The 13,389-nt window shown below is 49.2% G+C and overlaps 1 protein-coding gene across 1 annotated transcript in view; it reads right to left on the bottom strand.

Moving 5' to 3' along the window:
- Positions 1–13,389, bottom strand: part of SLC27A1 (solute carrier family 27 (fatty acid transporter), member 1) — a 38,584-nt gene that overhangs the window by 14,587 nt on the left and 10,608 nt on the right. The window contains exons 2-11 of the mRNA XM_006876284.1: positions 11,694–12,088; positions 11,362–11,526; positions 10,639–10,708; positions 9,998–10,089; positions 9,809–9,918; positions 7,469–7,678; positions 6,035–6,161; positions 5,718–5,855; positions 5,454–5,618; positions 5,045–5,191 (exon numbers count right to left, since the gene is read on the bottom strand). Coding sequence (XP_006876346.1) covers positions 5,045–5,191; positions 5,454–5,618; positions 5,718–5,855; positions 6,035–6,161; positions 7,469–7,678; positions 9,809–9,918; positions 9,998–10,089; positions 10,639–10,708; positions 11,362–11,526; positions 11,694–12,088 — 1,619 coding nt within the window. The remainder of the gene's footprint in view (positions 1–5,044; positions 5,192–5,453; positions 5,619–5,717; positions 5,856–6,034; positions 6,162–7,468; positions 7,679–9,808; positions 9,919–9,997; positions 10,090–10,638; positions 10,709–11,361; positions 11,527–11,693; positions 12,089–13,389) is intronic.

Raw genomic sequence — 13,389 nt, 5'->3', positions numbered from 1 at the left:
GACCTTTTTTAAAGTGTTGAAGAGCAAAGATGTCAGCTTGAGGACTAAGGTGCACCTGACCCAAGCCATGGTATTTTCAATAACCTCATATGCATGTGAAGGCTGGACAGTGAATAAGGTAGACTGTAGAAGAATTAATGCTTTGAGTTATGGTGTTGGAGGAGAATATTGAAAGTGCCATTGAAAGTTGCCAAAAGACCCAACAGATCTGTATAGGAAGAAGTGCAGCCAGAGTGCTCCTTGGAGGCCAGGATGGCCAAACTTTGTCTCTCATACTTCAGACATATTGTCAGGAGGGACCAGTTGCTGGAGAAGGATATCATGTTTGGCAAGGTGGAGGGTAAGAGAAAAAGAGAAAGACCCCTAGCGAGATGGATTGGCCAAGTGGCAGCATCAATGGGCTCAAGCATGGCAAGAATTGTGAGGTTGGCCCAGGACCGGGCACTATTTCGTTCTGTTGTGCATAGGGTTGCTATGAGTCGGTACCGACTCTCGATGGCACCTCACAACAACAATTTATTGGTCCACTTCTTTACATTGAAGTGCAACCCATACTAAAGGCTGTGGTCTTTGATCTTCATCAGTATTTTAAGTCCTCGTCCCTATTAGCAGGCAAGGTTATGTCATCTGCATATTGCAAGTTGTTAATGAGTCTTCCTCTAATGCTGATACCATTTTCTTCTTCATATAATCCATTTTCTCAGGTTAGGTGCTCAGCATACAGATTGGATAAATATGGTGAAGGAACATATTTTGGCACACACTTTGCCTAATTTTAAAAAACATTCAGTGTCTCCTTGCTATGTTTGAACGACTGCCTCTTGGTCTGTTCTTCAAGGACACAAGTGTTCTGAAATAATCATCCTCTGCAATGCTGTCCATAGTTTGTTATGATCCATACAGTCAAAAGTCTTTGCATATTTTATAAAGCATAAACATCTTTCTGGTGTTCTCTGCTTCCAACCAAGATCCACCTTACATCAGCAATGATATCCTTCATTTCACATTCTCATCTGAATCCAGCTTCAACCTCTGGCAGCTCCCTGTCAATGTACTGCTGCAGGCATTTTGAAATTATCTTTAGCAACATTTAACTTGTATGTGATATTAATGATGTCCGATGATTTCTGCATTCCATTGGATCACCCCTCTTTGTAATGAACACGGATATGGATCTCTTCCAATTAGTTGGCCAAGTAGTTTGTCTTCTAAATGTCTTGGCAGAGATGAGTGCCCCAGTGCTGCCTCAGTCTGTTGCAAGATTTCAATTTGTATTTTACCAATTCCTGGAGCCGTGTTCTTTGCCAATGTCTTCAATGCACCTTAGACTTCTTCCTTCAGTATTACTGGCTCTTGATCCTATGCTATCTTTTGAAATGCTTGATCATTGACTATTTCTTTTTGGTACAGGGACTCCTTTCGTGCTTTCTCCATCATTCAATATTTTGCCCACAGAATCCTTCAATATTTGAAGTTGAGGCTGGAGTTTTTTTCTTCAGTTCCCTCAGCTTGCGGAATGCTCACTGTGTTCTTCCCTTTTGGTTTCCCAACTCCAGGTCTTTGCACATTTTGTTACAATATTTGACTCTGTCTTCTCAAGCGGACCTTTGAAAATTTCTATTCAGCTTTTTTACCTCATTTCTTCTATTTGCTTTAGCATCTCTATGCTGGAGAGCGAGTTTCAGAGTCTATTCTGACATCCATTTTGGTCTTTTCTTTCTTTCTTGTCTTAATGACCTTTTGTTTTCTTCCTGTATGATGTCATCCCACAATTCATCAACTCTGTTCTTCAGATGATCTCTAAATTCAGGTGGGATATGTTCAAGGTCACATTTTGTGTGTCATGGACTGGTTTTCATTTTCTTTAATTTTATCATTACTGGCTTTAGTGGTAGATATGCAAATTTAAATAATAGTAGTAATGACTGGTCTTCCTTGTTGGTGTTAAGTACTGTGGAGTTGGTTCCGACTCATATTGACCCTGCACAGGGTTTCCGAGGCTGTAAATCTTTATGGGAGCAGAAAGTCTCATCCTTCTCCCGCAGAACAGCTGGTAGTTTCGAACTGCTGACCTTGAAGTTCACAGCCTCATGGATATTATCCTTTCACAGACAAGAGTTGTATTCAAGATCTGTCTTAAAATGTTCTTTTTAATGATAAATACGACACCATTCCTCTTAAATTTGTCATTCCCGGCATAGTAAACCATGTGATTGTCAGACTACAAATGGCTAATAACAATCCATTTCAGTGTACTAATGCCTAGGATGATTGATGTTTATGCATTCCATTTCAGTTTTGATGACTTCAGATTTTCCTAGATTCATCATTTTGTACATTCCATGTTCTTATTATTATGATGTTTACAGCATTTGTCCTCATTTTGAACTGTATCACATCAGCAAATGAAGGTCCTAAAAGCTTTCTTCCATTCACAGCATCACAGTCAACTCTATTTTGAGGCGACAGAACTTCCCCAGTCGTATTTTGAGTACATTCCAACTTGAGGTGTTCATTTTCCAGTACTAAAGCTGACAATGCTGTTGTTATTGTTAAGTATCATCGAGTTGGTTGTGACTCATAATGACCATGTTCAAAGTTTCCATGGAGCAGTTGGTGGGTTTGAACCACCAACCTTGAAGCTCAAACTGATGTTGTAGTCCAGGACATTATCCCACAGCACCATACCAGGACTCCTATAGCTGACAACATCCTGGTGTTAATTCATCATGTTTCAATATTCAGTATTCTGGTGCTATCTGACAGTGCCCCACTGCTATTCAGAAGGTTTTCAGTGATTAAATATTCTCGAGTAGTCCATCTCACCTTCCTGGTTTGTCTTCATCTGGAAGCTCACCTGAAACCTGTCCTATGGGTGACCCTGCTGGTATTTAAAATACCAGTGGTATAGCATCCAGAATCACAGCAACATGCAAGCCATCACAGTTCAACACACTGACAACTGACAGACGAGTGGTAGTAGCTGTAAGTAAGGTTGTGAATTCTGTGGGGTCACTGTAACAGATGAACACATTCAGAAGAGAAGTAAATGAAGGTACAGTGGAAGGGGCAGCTGGTATTAGAATTTGTACAAAGCTTGAAGAGTGGAGGTATGTCAGACCTCTACCTTATAGAAACCTGTTTTGGGGTGATCTTGGTGATTGTTGTTGTTAACTGCTTTCGAGTCGTTTCCAACTCATAGTGACCCTGTATAAGGTTTCCAAGAAGCGGCTGGTGAGTTTGAACTGCCAACCTTGCGGTCCAGTGCTTTATCCCACAGCACCGCACCAAGACATCTCCACTGAAGTTACACAGGTTCTGATAATGCTGTTACAAGTAGCCCCATTTCACACTAATACGACTGCTATAATGACAGAATTATAAAGTTATAACAGGCACCATACACAGTGTGCGTAACTGAAAAAGTTACCCTCTGGTCCTTCGTGACAAAGCTCTCCAACCCCTTTTGGTAAGTGAAATCTGTTGCCCTTGAGTCAATTCTAACTCATGGTGACTATATGTGTTTTTGAGTAGAACTGCGTTCCAAGGAGTTTTCACTGATTTGACTTTTATTTTTTAATTTAGCCATGATGAAAAATGTATTTCCTGAAATTCTGAAATTGAAAACTTTAGCATCAAACTAATATAGAGGCAGTTATACTAAATACTATGTTGTTGAAACGTTTTACAATTTAAATATATAAACATTTCTGATCACATCTTCTCAGCGTGACTACATTATTCTTTTTTTTTTTTTTTTTAAATCTGTTGCTCTAGCTGTTCCAGGCTGGTCTGCTTGTCCTTTCTAATGACAATTCTACCTAAAGTCCTATATACACTGCAAAGGCTTTGCAAGAAGCCTATTTCACTGTGCAAGTTCTAGAACCCCTTTTAGGAATTCCAATCAGTTATAGGCTGAAGAGGGGCTTACAAGCGTTCTGCAGTCATGTTTCCCGACATTCCTTTCTATCCTACTCAAGCGTCTATTTTACAATAGTAGGCAAGGGAAAGCAATATTCCTAAGATAGTCTTCAGACTCTGCCTCGATCCCTGTATCACAGAGCCCTGTTGTTCCAAGGTTGAACATGCATCACTATTGATTGACGTTTGAAAGTAGATTTTAAAGACTTCCTTCTGAGGCATCCCCTCTGGGTGGACTTCAAACTCAAACCCTTTTATTAATAGCTGATCTTGTTCACTGTTTGCTCTTGGCCCCTGCAGCACTTGATGAAAGAACAGTTTTTTGAAAGATAATACCAGAGATTCAGCAAGCGCAGGAACACACCTTTGTGATCTAGAGTTGGAAATGTTTTCTAGAACAAACTTCAAAAGCACAAATCATAAGGTTTTTTTTAAAAAGAGAAATTTGTTCATCTTGAAATTAAGTGTTTCTTTCCCACAAAGAACACTGGGCACAAGGTTATAAAAATCACACACAGAACAGGAAAGAGAATCCTGATGTCCAACACTGCTAAGGAATTAACATCCAGGCTATTTCAAAGAACTCCCCCAAATCACAAGGAAACAGTAAACAATTCAGGGCTAGGCTAAAGACACAAACAGGCAAAAGCAGACGAGGACACAGAAAAGGCACAAGGTACGCTTTAACTTCCTACCTAGCAACTAGGAAAAATTGCAAAAAAATGAACAGATACACCAATCCTTTCAGAAGCTTGGAGGGTGGGGAGGGGAGAGTCCCTAGGTATTGCAAATAGTGAATGTGCTTGGCTGCTAACCAAAAGGTTGGACGTTCAAGTCTACCCAGAGAAGCCTTGGAAGAAAGGCCTGGCGATCACTTCTAAATCAGCTACTGAAAACCCCGTGGAGCACAGTTCTACTCTGACACACATGGGGCTGCCATGAGTTGCATTCTACTTGATGGCAACTGGTTTGCAGGGTGGGAATGAGGCATGGAAACCCATGAACCACAGAAACAGAAGCATTAGGTCAGCCCCAGCATGGAGGCTGAACTAGGAAGAATGAAGATGGCTAATCCACGGAGAAGAGACTGACATATTGACAGACAGAAGAAGCAGGGCTGCACCTGTGGTGTCCACCTGGGGCAAGAGGCGCAGGAAGATGGGCCGGGCGTAGGGTGCCAGCACCTTCTGCAGCTCCTGGTACAGTGCGTTGGGACTCAGCTGGCCCTGGGGGTCTGCGATGGCGGCCATGCCGGCTTTGCCTTCCACTCCTAAGAAAAAGGCTTGACTGAGGATACGCTCTGTGTCCACTCCCCAACAGGTCCCGCCCCACCACATCCCTCATGACAGTACTGTGTCTGGACTCTGGACTCCCTGCACTGCTTTTGTGATCTGTTTGAATGGTTTCAAAGCCAGCACTCTCAATCATGAGCAGTTGTCTGGGTTGTGCACTATGCAAAGACACCTGCACTTCTGGGCCACTTTCCTGATGCTGCAAACCCCAGGACCACCCCTACCTGAAGACCAACTTGCCTGGCACAGCCACCCCGTACACAGCCACGTCCCTCTGGCCTAGCAGACGGCTCAGCACGCCTTCCACCTCGGTGGTAGACACATTCTCCCCGCGCCAGCGGAAGGTGTCCCCGCTTCGGTCCCGGAAGTACATGTAGCCGAGTTCGTCCATCACCAGTACATCACCTGGCAGGTGGAGGAGGGGAGGTGGGGCAGCGGGTTCCGTGCCCTGCTCTGCCCCAACCAGCTCCCCCACAAGCCCCCCATGTCAGGGGTGCCGCGCACCTGAGAGGTAGGCACTGTCCCCCTTGCGGAAGACGCTGCGAATGATCTTCTTGCTGGTGGCGTTCTCGTTCACGTAGCCATCAAATCGGCGCAGTGGGTCGTGCGGATTAATCTGCCCCACTAGGAGGCCGGGCTCGCCTGGAGAGGGCCCAAGCTAAGGCTGTGTGTGGGCAGGGCAAAGGGAAAGGGGTGGGTGGGGCCAGTGTGGGCGTGGTGGGGGAAGGGCAAGCACAGGACGGGGTGAAGATACTGGGGGGGCGGGAACACAAGAGAGGGTGGGCGAGGGAGTCAAGGGCTGGCGGAGAGGGGCTGCTCACCAGTCTTGCATGGGACACAGAGACCCTGGGAATCCCGTAGCAGCTCCATAGTACCCTCATTGACTTTCACCAGCCGGATGGGGTACACGTTGGGCAGGATGCGGCTGTTGAAGCCACAGGAGCCCACCTGGACAGGCAAACCAAGTCAGGTGGAGTGGGTTGGGGGTATCCCTGGCATTGCCTCCCCTGCCCCAAGCCCTGGAGAGTCACCCCTAGCACCACCCAGCTGTGACCAGCTTGGGTCTTCTGCATAAAAAAGGGGGGGGGGGCAAAGTTTGGTATCACCCCTCCAAAAAAATAGTTGCTGTAATCATGGCAATGAAATGATATACCATAGGATGAATATTAAGCTAATGTTCTCCCATGAATCACATAATTCACAATAAAACATTTTTTAAAAAGTCATGTCCTGCCTGCCGCATTCCCACGTTATGAAACCCACCCAGAGGGACGTGGGGACACTAGGAGGGGCTTCTCATCCTATCCTGTCATGTGACCAGAAATGCTGTCTGGCGCGCCTCATTGCCACTACACACTGTTGAATTTGTTACAGCGTCAACCTGTGTCGGGTCCTTTCCTGCGTTCATTCTACAGACACGCAAGGGGGGGTGAATGAGGAAGCATACCTGCCTCTAGGTGCACACTGGACAGAATTCTGTCTGGGGCATTAGCTTTATCATCATTGCTCTTGGCCTGGGAAGGAGGAGTGAGGTCCCCTTGGGCAAGGTTAAAATGGGATAATCATCATTGATCGGCACTAGCTTAGTAGATTACAGCTGGGCTGCAAAAGTTAGTGGTTTGAATTTACCAGCCTCGGTAAAAGATGCGGCTTTCTGCTCCTGTAAAGATGTACAGCCTTGGAAATGTATTACGTAGGCCTCCCGATTCAACGGCACACAACCACCACCACCACTCACAAAAGCATCCCTCGTGGTACTACGAGCTGTGTTCTCATTCATGAAGGAGGAGAGTGGCTCAAGAGGGCATCAGAGAGCAGGAGGGGGCTACTGGTACCCAACCCTAGTTACCCCTGGATCCTCAAGACTCCTGCTGTACTGCTGACCACATGCGTTAACACTGAGGCTAGAAGGTCTGTGCAACCATCTAAGAGCCTGACCTGGAACTTCACCACTGGGGTTAACAGTTACGTGATGACGTGTGCACACCGTGATGACGTGTGCATACCGACGGGGTCTGGGCCTGACCCGTGATCAGCCTTCTGGCCTTACCCCAACACCTGCCCTTGCAGTCAAAGCCTAGACTTGTAGCCCTTCAAGAGTTTGGCCCAAGAGGATTAAATCCAGTGATCTGGCCCCCAGTCCCAATGGTAATCTGAGTCTGCCCTACTATACCCTGCCCCATAAATTTGCCCCACTCAAGCCCCGCCCCAGGACTCCACAGGGGACTGGAGATCACCACGCCGGCCCCACCCACCTTGCCATCCAGGTTGGCCATGCTGCAGTTGCACTCGGTGGCCCCGTAGAACTCTCCGATCTGACGCACACCAAATCGCTGCGTGAACTCCTCCCAAATGGCCGGCCGCAGCCCGTTACCCACCGCCAGGCGCACTCGGTGCCCTCTCTCAGCCTCACGCACTGGCTGCTTCAGCAAGTAGCGACAGATCTCCCCAATGTACTGGACCACCTAGGGGTAGATGTGTGGGGGTGGGGCTCCTATCAGAAGGGCCACCATGGGCAGCTGGGGTGGCTGGGGTGTGTGTGTGGGGGGCGCTGGCAATGATGTGATACCTCAGACGCCACCCCACCAGGTTATTTTTATATATACCTGTTCACTTGCTTTGTTCCCCTTACTCCACCCCCCCCACCCCCACCCCCAGCTACCTCTTGGGGACACTACATTGCTGTCAAGGAGCCTGTGGCACATGCAGGATAAGAGGGATGTGGGAGAATGGATGCCCCAAGAGACAGTCCTCAGCTCATGCAAGTAAACCACACAAAACCTGCCATCAGTTGATTCCAATTCATGTAGGTTTGAACCACCGACCTTGAAGTCTGCAGCCCAATTGCCTAACCCACAGCACCACCAGGACTCCAAAATCCTGGGGTGGGACCACCCTGAAATTCATGCTCTCACGGGCTCCTTAAGCTCCACACAGCCTGAGACCTGGTTGCCCATAGCGTTGCTTGCTCGTTGGTGCCTCCTGTCACACCCTCCACAGGTCTTCCTGGAGTCCTGGTGTGGCACTGTAGGGTAAGCACTGGATTGCTAACTTCAAGGTCAGAGGGTCAAACTCACCAGCTGTTCCTCAGAAACCCTATATACAGGTTGCTATGAGCTGAACTTACTCAAAAGCACTTATCAATAACTTGGAGCTTCCTAGAGTCACCTCCCGGATACTCTCTGTGCCCTGAAGTCTTCATCTTGTGGCCCATTTTCCAGGAAATTCAAATAAGGCTGGGCTCTATTGATGAGGGGATTGCACCACTCCCAGGCACATGCTGTATGCCTGAGACCCTGGCTGGACGAGGCCCAAATTGCCCCTGGCACTGCCAGCTCTTTCCGCTGTAGGAGACTTTTTCTTTTCCTGTCTCAATTCTCCACCTGGTTTTCTAGCGTCATTTCCTGGGTACATCTACCCCCACCCCCGTACCTTCAGCAGTCATTTCAGGACTGGCTTCTGAATGATCACTTGAAATTTGCAGGGGGGGTGGGGGGAAACTAAAGCATTGTAAGGGGCACAATCTGATTTCAACGTAACCTAAAGACCTTCCAGAATGTAACTGAATCCACCTGAGACCAGAGGAAAGGGCTGGTGATCAATCTACTTCCAAAAAAGCAGCCATTGAAAACCCTGTGGAGCACAGGTCTACTTGGACACAGCTGGATTCACAGGAGTTGGAAGCAACTAGAAAGCATCTGGCTTAATGTAACAAACACCTTCAACAATACAGGGTAACATAACGTCATCTAGAGACTGAGATCACACCAGTGTACGGAAGATCCTAAACCTAGTGACTTCTGAGTTATGAAAAGACCCGATGAGACACAGAGACCTGCGCACACATGGAAAGACAGACAGCATGGGAGGATCATCTACGCACACTGCAATTCACAAGGAAGAAGACCTGAGTCAGACTTTTAGCCTTCAAACCTGTCAGAACATAAAAATTTGTCATCTTTAAAGCCACCCGTTTGTGACATTTGTATTATAGCTGCCCTAATTCAGAGGAATCTCTGGGTGGTGCCAATGGTTAAGCACTGAAGCATAGTGCTTACAAGTCAGGCTGCTAACCTCAAGGTCAACAGTTCAAAACTACCAGCTGTTTCACGGGAGAAAGATGAGGCTTTCTGCTCCCAAAAAGATTTACAGCCTTGGAAACCCTATACAGGATCGCCATGAGTCAGAACCGACTACACAGCACGTCACCACCACTAATCAAAAGGCTAGTGGGTTCAAAGCCATCTAGAGGCACCTCAGGAGGAAACCCTGACAATTTGTTTCCTGAAGGTCACAGCCCTGAAAACCCCATAGAGCAGTTCTACGCTGCACAAGAGGTCACCAGGAGTGGAGTCAACTCAACGACAACTGACAACAAAGCAATGAAGACACTAAGCCTTAGTTTCCCCACCTGTGAAATGGTCTGAAACCTTTGCCTACTACCAGCAGTTACGAAGATCCAGGACTCAGTAAGGGGCCACATCAATGGCTCAGTCTGGGTTAGGCTCAGAGCTGGCTGCTGTCCCTGTCCCTATCCTGGACAGCTGATCCAGGGCCCGGGTGCGTGGGAATGAGGAGTTGGGGTGGGAGCTGACCGTGCAGTTGTACTTGACACAGTCATCCCAGAAGCAGCTGGCTGAGAATTTCTTGCGGATGACAACAGTGAGCCCGTAGATAAGACACTGCCCGACGCCCATGATGTTCCCTGGGGGAGGTGGACGGATGAAGGGACATGTCCAGTGACCACTCACCCACCACCCACCACCCACCGGGTCCCATGCTACCTGCTGAGTGGTACAGGGGCAGGCAGTCGTACAGCACATCCAAGGCCTCCATGCAGTAGGCATGGTGGCCAAAGGCCGCAATGCGGTAGTACCTATGGGGACAGGAGGCATGCTGGATGCTGGGGACACAGTGGGTGAGGTTGGGGAGCCAGTTTGGGGAGCAGAAAACAGCTGGGGCAAGCTGAAAGAAGGGTGCCCAGATGGGGACACAGCATGTGCAAAGATCCTTCAGTTAAACTGGGGCTGGTGGCTCCATGAAGAGTGTGGGGAGTGAGTGGGTGAGAGGAGAGGAGGACCAGGATCTGGGGAAGTGGTGGGGCCGGAGGACACAGGCTCAGGACTCCAAGGGAGTGTGGATTTGATTATGAGCTCTGCGGCAGGAGAAGGTGGGCAGTCTGAATGAGGGATTGAAATCCCCCAGTGGCTGCTTTGGGAGCAGGGGGTGTGTGGGGGTGGTTGGGGAAGAGCCGGAGCAGAGCTGGGTAGGGAGAGAAGTGGATGGTTTAGGGCAAGATTGGAAACAGGAGCAGGCTCTGCTGCTGATAGGCGGGGGGAGGGGGAGAAGGGGAGAGGCTTACAGCCCAGGGTTTAGCTGGGTTGGGAGAGGTTGAGAGCCCTGGGATGGCCAGGCTGAGGCTCACCTGCTGTGTACAACAATGGCAGCCTTGGGCAGTCCGGTGGTCCCTGATGTGTAGATGTAGAAGAGCCGGTCTGCAGAAGATGCAGAAGATGGGGACTGGGATGGGGGATGCTGGGGCAGCATCAGGGACAGGTTGGGGAGAGGATGGGGGGGGAGGGCAGGGGGAGGACAGCATCAGGGACGAGACTTAGGGAATAGGATAGGTGTGAGGGACAAGGAAACAGGTGGCACTGGACACAGAGGGACAGGATGGGAGTTGGGAATGGGGATGATGCGTCAGGCAATTAGGAAAAGGAGACTGGGTAGACATCCAGGAGAGGGGCTGGGTGGGGCATAGGACAGTGTCTGGGGCAAAGGGGTCTGGGATCAGAATTTGGGGTAAGGGTTAGGAACAAAAGGATGGTGCAGATGTCAGAGACAAGAGGGTGAGTGGACTGCAGACAGGGACAAGGTGGGAGCCAGGGAAGGGGGACAGGATTGGGCAGTGTTGGAGATAAAATGAAGTTCTAGGGTGGTAGTGGTGCGGGCAGTGGGAATGTTGGAACACGCAGGAAAAAGGGCAAGGGATGGGTCAGGCATCAGGGCGGGGTAGTGTCAGGGATGGAGACAGGGACCTGGAGTGGGCAGTGAGGCTGAGGACATGGTGAGTATTGGGGACAGGGTCTGGGACAGGTTTTGGAGATAGGGTAGGACAGTGGGGGCTCAGATAGGCCTCCTAACTCACCATCCATGCCCTTGCTTGGAGGCTGCTCAAGGGGGGCAGTGGAAACCTTCTGTAGCAGGGGGTCAAGGAGGTGAGTATCGGCGGGCAGGGTGCTCTCAGGCCCCAGGTCACCAAGGCAGAATTTGAGCAGGCTCTTCCCCAACTGCCCAGTCACCTCCATCACCGCTGCAGCCGGACACAGGGGTCATAGTCAAGACTGGAGGCCCCCTCCCCAGGACTACCACCTCTGGTTCATAGACAGGCAGCCCCCCTTCCCCAGGCCTGGGGTCCACCCAGATTGAGGACCACCCCATACTAGCCCTGTGCCCATCCCAGCCCACACCCAGCCTCACCAGTTGTCAGCTCTCCTCCAAAGACCAAGGCCTTGGCACCAGAGGTGCCCAGGCAGAAGGCCAGGGGCTCACGTCGCAGGTTGATGTTGAGCAGTGCAGCCTCCACACCAGCCTTGGCCAGGCCCAGCCACAGCCCCACGAATTCGGGCCGACCCTCTAGGAACAGGGCCACCACGTCACCTGGTGCAAAGCCCAGCTGCAGGAACAGGTGGGCCACGGAGTTGGAGTAAGCATCCAGCTGCCGGAAGGTCCAGCTTGCTCCGCTGCCCGCGTCTACCAGTGCCAAGCGCTCGGGCTGCCTTTGCACCACCTCCTGGAATATACTAGGGATGGTATGACGGGCACGCTGGTGCTGGCTCAGCTCACGGCGCACGCGGATCAGCACGGAGAGGCCGCTGCCAAGGAAAGAAACAATATCACAAGGTGGCCTTGCCTGACCCAAGGACTCCTGTCTGGCTCCATCCCAGCAGCCTATGGGCTCCGGACACTGCCCTGAGCCCAGCACCTATTGCCAGGAATACTCAGCCCCAGTTCCCCAGACACCATAGAAGTTCGTTCTCACCCTGTATGTCTCTTGTTAGTTACAGCTGAATTGGCTCCAACTCAGGGCAACCCCATGTATAACAAGATGGAAAACTGTCCTCTCCTACACCATTTTCATGATTGTTGGGACGTTTGGGTCTATTGTAGGGGCCACAATGTCAACTCATTTCATTGGGGGCTTCCCCCCTTTTTATCTTCCTGAGTCCCCCAGAGCAGCCAGTAAAAGAATTTTTTTGGACAGGGACAGGAAAAATGATGATATAGACAAAAACCACCTCCATTTGAAAGCAAGAGAGCAGCCAAATGAGAAGTCAGAAACACAGGAGATGGGAGAAAGCTGAGTCATGGGGGCAGGGGACAAATGGTACCTAAAGATAGGTGATTTGAACCCTCCTAGCTGTGCTGTGGAAGAAAGGCCTGGTGAACTGCTTCTGTAAAGACCACAGCCAAGAATATCCTATAAAGTAGTTCTACTCTAACACACGGAGGCTCTATGAGTTGGGATGGATTCCATAGCAGTGGGTTTGGTTTTTGGGTAGACGGTTGCAGAAGGGAAAGGGAGTTGAGGGACCCCTCACCACATCTGGCCAATCCTGGAGGTCTGTTCTCTGGAGGATGTCAGGGTGGGGCAACTCTCTGAAGACGGGTGTTAAGTAAATGTCTACCCTCCAGTGGCTGAGTCCCAACTCTCTTTTCTTCCCTATGGATTCTTGGAAGATTGCGGGTCTGCCCCTCTAGGCACGAGACTGGAAGAATCTTCTCCATGGAATCTGACTCATCCAAAGAAAAGCTCCTAAAACACTGCCAGTGGGGGTTTCCAAAACAAAATTCCTGACCAGGTGATCCCAGCATGAAACTCATCCTTAACAAGACGTCCCAAAACATACATGTGCTGACAAGCTAACTGGCTTTACAAACAAAGAGAATCCATATGGGATTTCTTCTATAGAGACTAAAATAAACCAAGAGTGGGAAATCCTTGAGGAGATGGAAATCTTTGAGTGCAAGGAGGAAAAAGAAAACAGTAATCATTAAAATCCTTGGAGGTGTAAAAAGGCAGGTCACATCCACTGAACAAGAATAGAATGCTACTAAAAAGAAGCATTTAAATACCAACAGAGAGGGAGTCTTCAAATCAAGTATCAATGCTATC

This window comes from Chrysochloris asiatica, unplaced genomic scaffold (assembly GCF_000296735.1).
Source record: "Chrysochloris asiatica unplaced genomic scaffold, ChrAsi1.0 scaffold00374, whole genome shotgun sequence".
Taxonomy (NCBI): Eukaryota; Metazoa; Chordata; class Mammalia; order Afrosoricida; family Chrysochloridae; genus Chrysochloris; species Chrysochloris asiatica.
The sequence above is the reverse complement of the archived record's forward strand: the minus strand, read 5'-3'. Positions and strand labels throughout refer to the sequence as shown.